This window comes from Octopus bimaculoides, chromosome 6 (genome assembly GCF_001194135.2).
Source record: "Octopus bimaculoides isolate UCB-OBI-ISO-001 chromosome 6, ASM119413v2, whole genome shotgun sequence".
In the NCBI taxonomy this organism is placed as follows: Eukaryota; Metazoa; Mollusca; class Cephalopoda; order Octopoda; family Octopodidae; genus Octopus; species Octopus bimaculoides.
In genome coordinates this window covers 30,261,860-30,275,079 of record NC_068986.1, presented here as the reverse complement: position 1 = coordinate 30,275,079, position 13,220 = coordinate 30,261,860, and the positions used below count along the sequence as shown (strand labels likewise).

Below are 13,220 nucleotides of genomic sequence, written 5' to 3'. Positions count from 1 at the left end.
AAGGTGTCATGTGGTTGAGGGCTTTACCCCAGATTCAGTCCCACTGTGGGGTCAGCCAAAACCTTGTATTGAATCTGGGGTAAACCCCTCAACCACATGACACCTTACATATAAACAAGAATTGAAACAACATTCACTTTATTCTTGCCTGAAATGTTATCAATTATATAACATTTCAATATAATTAAAAACTAAGTAATTATTTTCAGTTCCAAATAAGCAATTATAGTCATAATAACCAGTTGCTGTGAATGGCTTCTAAAAAATTGTTGTTAATAGCTTAAATTTGAAGCTTTCATAACATGAACTCTTGTTTTTTTATGACTTGTCAACCAATAAAAACAATGTTACATAAATTGACAAAATAACTGATCATGTGGATAGGTACTGAGGACTAAGTGACAAGTTGGTCTCACCTGAAAACGCTAAAATTTGATTAGTTCTCTCTCTCTAGCCTCCACCATCATCCCCTCATGCACACCCCCACTCATACACATGCATTTTTGACATTCAAGGTGATCCTATTGTAAATATTTTTCTTCTGTGTCCAACTAATAGTTATCACACCTTGCTTTCAGAGTCAAAAACAAAGATTTATGAAAATATATATAGACAGTGAAAATGAGCAAATTAAGCATGCGATTGATATCTGTTGTCATAATATACAGTGCTGCTTTTGACAAAGACTGGCACATGTGTATGTGTGTATGCATGTGTGTTTGTGTGTTTGTGTGTGTGTGTGTGTTTGTGTGTGTGTGTGTGTGTACGTAGATATGTATGTATGTATGTATGTATGTATGTATGTAATGAACTGCATGTATCTATGTATGCATGTACGTGAATACACATGCACACAAATATATACACCTACAACCTTTCCCCCGCTTTCACACAGCAAGGACTGTTTTATGAAACACAAGAAACTAATCAAAGAATACAGATAAAAAATATTTGATATGTTTTTTCATGTCCTGTATTTGCATCTTTTTTTCTTTTAAAATTTAATGTTATAATTTACAAACTCCTTTCATATTAAATTTATAAATGAGTTGAGTGGGGAATACTACACGGGTAAGTTAGAATTATGTATTTATAAACTGATACTGTTGTGTGTAAGGTTAAAGCTTATTGGGCACAACCAAGTCTAGTGCTTACTGTGTGTGGTGACCCATAACAGAGGCATTGATGGATTGGTTACTTTTCATAGAGGTCACTTAAATAACAAATGAACAAATAGCTTTTACATGTGTCAGACATCAAGCCTGGTCCTATGTAACTGAAGAAAATCCAGTTCTTTTTTAACTTAGGAAGGTATAAAGCTAAGGGTATGGCTTTTTTCTTTCTTTCTTTCTTTCTTTCCCTAATGCATGTGGAGTTTGTAAGAGTGAAATATAATTGTATATTGGTAAAAGGAAATACTTTTAGCAAAGTTGTGAAATGTGTGGGTGAATGTAAATTGCAAGAAGAGTCTAGAAGATTTACCTTAGTTAATGATGTACTTGACTGTGAAAAACTGTTGTGAGATTATTTTGTTTGTAACTCAGACAAAACAGCTTTGAAGTACCCTTCTTCTCTTTCTCTCTCTCTCTCAACCTATCTCCATATAAGTAATCTTGAAAGGTAAACACTTAACAGAGGAAGAAATACAAGAAAAGAACCCTGTTGTAAGAGGCATTGCATTCAATGATAATAATAGGAAACCTAACACCTTAGAAAACCAAAATACTATTTTTAGGGAGCTGAATGTGGAAAAGTAATTGACAATGTCAAGTATTCTCTTTTAGAACATACATTATTGCTTAACTAAAATGAAGTATAAGATATCTTGTATTTTCACATTCAATTTCTTGTGATTTTCATTATATATAATAAAATATTTTTTTATAATTTTGAAGCTGTTATATTTTATGAAGTAGCTTTTCAACTTTGTTAATCATATGTTCTTGGGATAAAGTTTTTAAAACTCTTTCACTGGTTGCTGTGGCCCATGCTGGTTTATTTGAATAATATTCTTTTATGTAAAAAAAAAATCAAGACTTCACATTATCACATGTGTTGAGACTGAATTAAGCAAGAAACTACATAACTTTTGTGAAATCAAAAAATATATTCTGAATTAAAATGTATAAATATTTCTTACACACAAATACAGAGATTTGAAAAATAAAATAAAATCTATGAAAATAAATTGATCTCTAAAGAATATTGACTTTTTTATTAGGCATGTTTCTTTAATGATTGATTATTGTTCTAAAATTTGTGGTATTCTCATTGGTGTAGACTGGTATGTTGTTTGGTAGTGTGTTGTGTTGTGCTTGTTTAGCCCCTGGCTAATACTGATTGAACAAACAACTTTTTTTCTTTTTTTTTTATCAGACATAGGACTATGTTATCAATATGTCCTTCATTTTTTTTTTAAAGCATTAAGTTTGATTATTTTGGAGAAAATTTCACTGCTATTTCTAGCAGAGCAAATGATCATGGTATGGTATGGTGATGTATATTTTTGTTGTTTGATTGGTCTTCAAGTCATAATCATCCTGTCTTCTATTTTGGCATAATACATCCAGGACAGCACTGTTTAATGTGTTCTTTTCCCCTCAAGATGGTTGGGGTAGGATTTCAGATAGATTTAGCTGTTGCTTTTAGTAGGATAAGAGGCTGCTTTTAAGCATTTCTCATTGAATCAGCCCCATAAAGAAAACTGTTATATCTTATGGAAGTGAGGCAAACTAACTGAATTGTTTTAAACTGTTTAATAATTCTAATGAAGAAGAATGTTAAGGCCAAAGAGTATCTCAACAATTTATAATTGTACAACAACAAAAAGAAGATAATGCAAAAAAATAATTTGCAAAATTCAAACATTATTAACAGCAATGCTCAACTATGATTATGTGTTGCAAGCTAGAACCAATAAGGTAGTAACTGTTGTGTGTTTCATCTGTAATAATTTTAAGAGAAATCACTAAAAGTCATGGCTCTGACACAAATCAGATTCTCCGCAGAAAGTCTGAGAAGAACTGAAGGGATGGATCTCTGTCAGTTATGACAATAAGGATTCAGCTGTTTGATCAACTGTATTACCTACTCATTGAATTAGCACATAACTGGTTGAGTATTCCTCAGACATGTGTGATATCAGTTCTTTAAACAGAATGGGCCTGACACAGTGTGTGACAAGGATGTAACCTTGAATCACAGATACAACCAATCATATAGGATTCTATACAGTTCGATTTCACACACAGAGAGTTGATCTGAGGCTGTAGAAAAAGACATTGACCTAAAACACCACAAGCAAGAATTGAAATGGCTCACATGGTTGCACTTCATATTCAAAGCTCTGATGAAATAGTAAGGTGTTTCCATGCACTCAACAATGAGTCCACTGCATCTTATTGCAGAAACAGCTGTAAGCTGATGAAATTCGTAAAGTAGTTGCTTATTCCTTTGTCATTTCATTTTCTGTATATACATATATATATATAAATGTGTGTGTGTGTGTGTGTGTGTGTATAAATATATATTTCTTCTAAAGCAGATAAGTGGTAAGTTGTGTGAATTTAATGATACCAATCAAAACCTTTCTCTAACTCTCTATATCACACACCTACACACACACACACACACACACATACGCACACATACACACACACACCTACACACATACACACACACCTACACACACACGCACACAAGCATACACACAGCCTATATACATGCACACAGTAACCACAACCATTGCAATTATTCACCTTTTGACACCTATTTATCATAATTGACGTGGATTTGATTAAATCTTTGAAATGTGGTTTTGAGTACTAAACAGCATTCTATGAAGTTGATTTCTATGTTTTATACAATCCTTCTTATGATTATCCACCAGATAAGGTATACTGTTGCTAGTTAAAACAGCTATCAAGATAACCTATAGCTCTGTTCAAACTAGTTGCTGACATTCCAATCCCTGAATGTTATGGGTTGCAGAACTGATATGTGATACGGCAGAAAATGGACAGCTTGCATGTAGTTGAAATAAAAATAGTAAGATTTATTATAGTACAGATACTGTTACAAATTGTGAATGAGTGACTGGTGGGAGTATTGACCTCTTAGAAAAGGGTTGATATCTTGGGGTTAAAAGTGCTTCAGGAAAGGGCTCATTTTGCTTCAATATATATATATAGTTACAAATTATCTCTGGTAAAATCTTTTCCTGGTTGTAAATGAAACTTTACATGTTTTCCATCTTATTAAAATAAACAAAGGAACCTCTACTTCTGTAAGCGTTGACAATATGTATTCTAAATTCAGACCTTTTGCTATATTCATAATGTAGTTTAGCATTGTATATTAATAATAATTGGTAAGCTGCCATATTTTTCAGCAGGCAACTTTTCAGGTTTGTTAATTTTATAAATTATATATGGTTAATTGATAATTAGACATAAATAAATAAATTAACCATTATAAATTATATATAATTATTGTTTATAAATTTCTAAAGTTGTTGCCTGTTTCTTTAATAGACTAAGCTGTATATCCTTCACAATCTCTTAAACAAACCCTTATGACGTACTAATAAAACATGAAACAGATTAGATTTCTACATAAGGCAAGTTTGTAAGTTCAAATCTCTACTATATTTTATTTCACTCTCACCAGTGGTATAGCTAATAGGGGTGAGAGAAGAGCAACTGTTCCCTATGAACACATTTTTCAAAATTGGTGTCTTTTCAATGATTTTTTAAAACTCTTTAGTTACCTACGTCAGGAGTTGCAAGTTTCACCCATAATGGCATTGTTACTGAAACATGAAATAACTGAATGTAGAACGCAGTTACTTATATCATAACTAATGAAATCATCATCATCATCATCGTTTAATGTCCGCTTTCCATGCTAGCATGGGTTGGACGATTTGACTGAGGACTGGAGAACCAGATGGCTGCACCAGGCTCCAACCTTATCTGGCAGAGTTTCTGCAGCTGGATGCCCTTCCTAATGCCAACCACTCCAAGAGTGTAGTGTGTGCTTCTATGCACGAGGGCCAGTCTGGCGGTACTGGCAATGGCCATGCTCAAATGGTGTTTTTTACATGCCACCTGCACGGGAGCAAGTCCAGCGGCACTGGCAACGACCTTGCTCGAATGTTTTCTCATGTGCCACTGGTACAAGTGCCAGTAAGGCAATGCTGGTAATGATCACACTCAAATGGTGCCTTTTAGGTGCCACCGGCACGGAAGCCAGACAGCTGCTCTGGCAATGATCACACTCGGATGGAGCTGTTAGCGCTCCACTGGCACGGGTTCCAGTCATCGAATTTGGTTTGATTTCAAAATATTTTGTATAATATAAGAGAGGCGAGTTAAAAATTGTTTGATGTGTGTCCTGGCACCTTTTTTATGTGCTTCCTCCCACTAACTTTAGAACATGGCTATGCCTCTGACCTATCTTTGTATGGTATTTCTTTTCAATTCTGATAGAGTGATCTTTACTCTCCGTTTCATATATATGCAACCATTTAAAAAAATGAAATAACAAGAATGGGATAATTCTGGCTGTATGATATCAATGTGTTATTGGAGTGAATAATTTTCATATGAATAAAGAAGAAATTTTCTCTAATTCAAAATTTAATGTTTTAGAAATATATCATATGTGGGTATTAAAAAAAAAAAAATTGGTCAAGTGTAAATAATGTTGATAGAAGATGAGACAGACCATCAATAGAGAGCTAATTATACAAGCATGCTTTTGTTTTTATCTAACAGATTGAATTTGAAGATAGCAAGTTGGCAATATTGTGATGCTGATCTAGAAAGTATAACTGAAGACTTGCTCATTTACTTACTATCTTCTTTGTAAATTGTCACTGGCAATAAAATTTCTTCTTTTCAATAAAAGAATAAATGGAAGAAATCACATAGTATAGACAAAAAGATTAAGAATTGCTGGATTACCAAACATCTGCAAATACTTTGACAGCACTTTATTAGTAGTTCTTCTTGTTTTTAATATTTGTAAGGACACCAATGCTTCAATATCCTTCACACATGACATCACAACTTTAAAATATTTTTTAGGACTAACAACTCCAACTAATATACTTTTGTTGAAAATTCCATAAAATTTCATACCCAAAATATAAATCTATTTTCTTACCAGGCTTGTTTTGATGAATAATGGTGATAATAATAGCATTAACAGATGGGTTAGACAATGATAAAATTATGGAAAATTCTTTAAAAAAAAAACTGAAAGAAAAGCTTAACCAATGCAAGGATGAGAACATGGAAAAATGGATGCAAAATGATGAAATAATGAACAGAATGTGTGAATCTGAACATGCATTAATGTTTGTCAGTTAGAAAGTTAAATGATATCTCAATGTTTCTGGTGTTTAGTTTTGGAAACAAATTTATCACTCAAAATATCAGTTGTTAAAAAGTCATAGATATTTATTTTAAATGATTTAAATTACCATTAGACGACTATAGGTTTTAAAAAGAATTATATTCTAACAAGAAAAAAAAAACCCCAACAAAACAACTCCCTTAAAATATGTTACCAAATGTTAGGAAAACAAAAACTGAGATGAGATGCAGAACTTTTGATATGAATATAAAGTTGTGGTAATTGTTGTCGTTCCGATTAAGCAGACCTATGAGCAAAGACATTCTAGCCATAACCATCCCATCTTATATATATATATATATATATATATATATATAAATATATATATACACTCACATATGTACAAACATGATGATAATATTTAATCTTTTCAAGATCTAACTCAAGCTACCCAGGGCTAGTGTTTCATTCTAGTTTCTGAGACATAAAGCGAATGAAAGATAACTCTTTACAGAATCTTTTAGATTCACAGACAAAAACCAGGCATCTATTCCTGAGAGATACATAACTAAGATGTCTATTAAGTGTTTTGCTCAAAGACAAAATGGAAAACCTGTAGCATTGTTTCCTTGTATCTAAAAGCAAAGTGCATAATTTTTGTCTATGACAAAACTGTAATTTTTTGTATATTATTGATACTTATTGATAGTAATAAAACCTAGTACCATGGACTGAGTTGGCTGTAAGTCAACAAGAAGTCTCTACATGGTCTTTGGTCTGTTAGAAATAACCACTAAATTCTCTGAAATCCCCTCAAAAGGAAAATACATATTGGACAATATAATCTTATATGCCCCTAAAAATGTAGGATGTTCAAGGCTGGAATACTCTTTAATCATGTCTGCTCAAGCTAACCAACAACAACAACAGCAACAACAACTGAGTTGGTTATTTTTACAGTTCTGTATGATTGAAATAAATTATAATTAGATAAATGATAAGCAGCAAACTGATTAACGAAACGACTATCTTTGTTACTTCAAATATTTTCTGTGATATTTAGAAAAAATGATTTATAAATATAACAAAACAACTGTTGTGAGTAATAAAAATGTATGTATGTAAGAAAAGAAATATGTGAGAATAGAAGTATATGAGAACAGAAGTATGTGAGAATAGAAGTTTGTGAGAATAGAAGTATAAGAGGTGAGTGGTGTAAAGTTCAGTAAGCACAGATTGCAAATATTGCACTACACTTACCTGGTGTGTGAACAGCCAATGAAAAATCATCTATAGACTGGTTCTGATCTGAGAGAGAGGAAGTTGCGTAAACAGATGAAGCGGCTCCAGCTGTGCTAGCATTGCTCTGTGGACTCACATTGGCTTCGAGTTCATTCTCTTCAGCAAGAGATGGTTTCAAAGGAAGGGACATTGCCTTTAGTTCATTTTCTTTGTTCTTTTGATTTGCTCCAGAAGGACTGTTATTCAATGTTTTGCTTGTTGCTTGCAGTGGCCTTACAGCCTGACTTTTGTTACCAGCATCTGCTGTGTGATTTGAAGGTTGTTTTGCTTTGAATTTTTGATAAATAGTTTTATCTGACATAGAGTTCTGTTCAATAGATTTGAGAATCCGTTGAGTAGAGGGATCAAACTGTTTGATGTCTTGAGACTGTGAGCATTCCAAATCATCTTTCGATGGTTTGCGATCCCCTACAGATCTTAAGCTGTGAGATTTATTTCGATGATGAATTTTTCCAAAGAATTTCATGAATGATCGCCTGCTCTTGCTATTCGAACGGTGGACAGGATGTCCCGAAGGGTCACTTTCAATAGAACATGAATCACTTGTGTTTAAGCTTTGTGCGCTCCCTTCTGTTGATGAGTTTCTCTTGTGATGTTTTGTTCGCCTCCTCACATTTGGTGAGAGACGCCGGAAAAAGTTCCCCATGCTAGTACTTAGAGATTTCTTGGCATGACTCAAGAAATGTGCATCATTGCGCTTAGGTTCTGCACCTTGAGAAGTAGATTTTTGGGAGTCATTTGACTGCGAGGAAGGTAAAGATGATTGAGCACAAACCTCGCTTTTTTTCAGTTCAGGATTTGAAACTTCGGCTTCTTCTTCAGGAGCTTTCTCAACAACTTTGGCTTCAGCAAGTCTTTTTACTTCATCAGAATACTGAGCTTGGATTGCCATGCGATAACTGATAGTTCGATCATAAACATAATCTTTATTTATATTCAATTTGCTGGTTTTTTCTCGTTGACTGTCAACATCTGTACTAACTCCTGAATCTCCACCATGTACTGAAGATTCAGAGGGTAGAAAGCTTACACTGTTATTTGGGGTTAATCTGTCCCCTGGGTGGAGCGTATTGTTTTCACAGCCCTTACGGATTCCTCTTAAAGTTTCTTGGTGAATAGGTTTATTTGTTAATGTTCCAGTTGAGGGAACAATTAGTTGTGGACAACTTTTGTCTGATTCTGATGACATTGCAGAAATTGGAGATAATATATCAGAGCTGTCTCGTGGAGATTCAAGAGGACTATAACTAGATTCTTGACCACTGAGACTGGTCATTAAACTGTCTTCAGTATCTGAATGTCTAACTCGTACGTTGTCATCATATCTCACATGTCGAGGGCTAATACCTCGACGAGAACTCTTTGAGCTGACACTACCTTGATCAGAACGAGATCTTTCTAGAGCAAGGTTTGCCGCAAGAACTTCATTTGATGTCTTCCGTACACGTGGAAGAGAAACAACTGCAGAAAAGCTGGTTCGGTATGGTTGTGCGATGCGCGAGTGTACTTCATCATTGCATGGTCCTTTATTGGCACGTACAGGACTTCGTCGACGAGTAATCCTATCAACAACAAGTTTACTGTCTGGATGAGGGGAGCGTCTGTCCAAAACAGATGGAGGACCACTGCTTGCCATTTTAATTGGTTTGTATGTGTATTTTCAGTGTAATTTAAATTCTGTTAGCCATGTCTTCTCCATAAATGTTACATGCCTGAAAGAATGAAGATATGTGATGTGTGGATGAGACTAGAAACAGAAATCAGAACAAACAAAAAGAGAAATAAAATCTTGAAATAATGAGAAAAATGAAAAAAAAAAAAAAAAAAAAAAAAAAAAAAAACAAATAAATAAAAATACAGATTAAATGTAAAAAGAAATAAAAATAACAAACCAGATGTACTTTCAGTTGATATATTCTAGCAACTTAAGAATTTTCTTAAGAATTTCCTTTCATCTAGATTTTTCTAAGTATTAGATCTACACATTGCTTTCAGAATTTTTTTTTGTTTATAAACGTCTAAAAATTATTCCTTGTTTTTTAAACAAATTACTATAACTCACAAGTAAAACATGATATAGACAAAGTTTCATATGAAGTGACTTTCTGTGTTTGTGTCACAACTATATTTTTCACTCTTACCCATAATTGAGTGATTTATCTATTTTTATGGAGTGTTTTTCTCTCTACTTCATGTACAAGACTACTTGTAAAAATAACAAGAAATGGGTAACTTCTGATTACATAGTACTTTAAAAAATGTTGTCAGTAAGTATCTTCAGAACATCAAATTAGTTAAGTAGTTTATATTATATCTCTAGTAATTAAAGTTACTTTTCCTGGTTTTGAGTATTGATTGTCACTACTTTATTGTTCCTGGAACAGACACTAATGTCATATTTTCCTAATTTCTTTCTGCTATGTTTGAAGTATCATGCTTTTTGTGAGATATCAACCTCATTAGAGATACAGAAATTATCCTTACGGCAGAAAGGACAAAGACCTACATTAATTGCTTTATAATATTTGGTTCAAATCCTATTAAGGAAGACCTTGCATGCTAACCATTTCAAAATTAATAAAATATTTTTAGCAGATAAATACAGTAATGAATGCACTCAGTTCATTACTTTGTGCCAATATAAGGAATTTGTATTAATAATCTATAGGAAATGCTTGTAAAAGTAAAGTTGGAATTAATGCTTTGTAGTAAGAGACACTGACTGTTTGAGTTCAGAGAGCTTTTGTGTTGTCCTTAGAAACAAATATGGATTTCTAACTTTGGTATAAGGTTACAAATTTTGGGGTAGGAGTATTGTCAAATAATGACAGACATTTTATGTTATCAACCTTGCAAAGATGAAAGGCAGAATAGATTTTGGTTTGATTTGAACTTACTCTGTAAAGCGCCAAAACTGAATATTGTAATGTATTTTGTTTGACACTGTAATGACTCTGCTAATCCATCTCAATATTAACATCATTAAATATGGTAATGACTGCATTTGTACTTCGGTTTTAAAAAATGTAGCCTGCAGTACTCAAAGAAGTACTAGAACTCTATCACCTTAGTCTGGGTAAACCTATAATGCAGAGAAAACGTATGACATGGTGGGAATTTATAACTTATGATATATTGGGAACTTATGATATATTGGGAACTTATGATATAGAGGAAATTTACATCATGAAGAAAACTTGTCACAGAAGAAACTTATGATATAGAGGAAACTTATGACATACAATATACAGCAATATTGGAACCCTGCTCACCACTTTTAATTCCCCAGCTCACACCATCCTTTAAACTGGAAAGGGAGGGGGCAAAATCGTACTACTAGGAAGAAAATTTACAAATTAAAACCAGATCTAGTGATGTAAACATTATCGGTTGCACATGCATCATGTTTGTGTTTTGTTTATGCACCAAATTTGCTGTGGAATTGTGTGAAGGGAAAGCTCTCTGCATGATGCTGAGAACAGAATGCACACATATGAATGTCTACATACATGTAAATATACAAACATATACCTATGTACACATGTACACATTCATGTATCCACACATTCATGTATCCACACATGCATCCACACACAGATTTGTATGTACACACAAGTACAAGTATGTGTGTGTATAGGTGTGTGTGTGTGTATGTTTGCGTGTGTGCATATGCACATATACACCAGATGTCAAATGATAATAATGATGATGAATGACTTATACTTTTGCCACTGCAAGCATAATGCACGATAGGAACATTCGATCTATGCTAATATAAAAACAGCAAATATATACACATCAACATAGTGTGCGTATTTCAACTCCACCCTTGCCACAAACACACACACACACACACACACACACACACAAGCACACATAAATATATGGATACAGAAAAGATAAGATTATATACAATTATAGAGCAATAGAGGTCAGCCACCCCGCTCACATGATAATTTCTTTTGAAATCACCGAGACAGAGAATATTTATGGACTGCTTCAAAACCTACAATTTCTTTAACTAGATCACATATTCATAATCATACCTATAATTATTGATAGATTTAGCACAGTTTCTAAATGTCTAAGCAATAATTTCAAAATGGAGAGATTTTCAGGCAAAGAAATTGACCAACAAACGAATACTTTGCAAATAATATCTGCAAGCTGAATAGTAAAAAATATGCAAGATTTTTCTGAAATTTGGCATGTAGATTTTCACCATTGCTGTTTCTTAAATTTTAGTGATGGAACTTGGCTTCTTTGTTAGAAATCAGTTCTTTCTCTACAGGAATAATTCAAATAATTGAAAAAAGAAAAAAAGAGAGAAATAACATACACCCATGTGCACATGAATACACACACACACACAGAGTCATACATACATACATACATACATACATACATACATACATACATACATACATACACACACATACATACAAATACACATACATGCCTATCTACACACAGAGAGACTCACACTTGCATGCATACATGCATACATACATGCATACATACATACATACATACATACACACACACACACATACACACACATACACACACACACACACACATATATATATATATATGAGCATGTCTAAATATGAAACTATATGCATGAGAATACATACACAAAACACACAAATCTGCACATACATACATCCATACATACACACACACATACATACATACATACACACACACACTCATACATACATACATACATACATACATACAAACACACATACATGCCTACCTACACACACAGAGACTCACTTACATACATACATACATACATACATACATACATATATACATACATTATAACATGTTTAGAAGTTTAATCAGCTTACGCATCTCATGTTTCACTTAAACAAAAACAGATTTTTTTAATGGAAAGCCAATTTTGAGATATTTAATGTAAGGACTTGTATTAACAATAATTTAATCAGCTCAACAAATCTTGTATTTCTCCTTCCATACAAAGTGCTTTGGAACTTTTTAATTCCTCTGCTTTTGGTAAATATGTTTGAGAGATTAAAGAATGGCATTGAAGATACTTCCTTAAATAATTTGTAGAAGGTAAAACAGTCTCAAGAGATTTGGTTAGGGATAGAAGTTAAGAAGTTAAAATGTTATGCTTGACAAATTGGTAATGTGAAAACAGCAACCCTAACTCTAATCAAAAGTTTATCTTAAATGAGAAAAGAATAGGCCTATAATCTATATATGGTCTGATCAATAAGTATCCGGACTGTTGCCATAGTAATGAAGCTAAAGCACGCCAAGTGAAACTGCTTGGCACAGATTGACCTTGAACTCTCCTGTGCAAGTGCGCTAAGTTTTAATGTTCTAGCTCATATCCACTGTTTACAGCAGTGCTTGGAAGGAAGGTGTGTAGTATGTGATCGCCACATTGACCATGACAGAGAAAGTTGAGCAGAGAATCTGCATCAAATTTTGCCAAAAGCTTGGTGATTCCTGCTCAGAGGCCTACGCAAAGTTTTTAAAATGTTTTCATCGTCCTCGACACAATCAAGGAGATCTTGTGC

General features: G+C 33.4%; 1 protein-coding gene across 5 annotated transcripts in view; it reads right to left on the bottom strand.

Moving 5' to 3' along the window:
* LOC106869351 (disks large-associated protein 1) overlaps positions 1 to 13,220 on the bottom strand; it is a 374,528-nt gene that overhangs the window by 87,101 nt on the left and 274,207 nt on the right. For all 5 annotated transcript variants that reach the window (XM_052968669.1, XM_014915068.2, XM_052968667.1 and 2 more), the window contains one exon: positions 7,621 to 9,374. In XM_052968669.1, coding sequence (XP_052824629.1) covers positions 7,621 to 9,298 — 1,678 coding nt within the window. In that variant the 5' untranslated portion in view covers positions 9,299 to 9,374. The remainder of the gene's footprint in view (positions 1 to 7,620; positions 9,375 to 13,220) is intronic.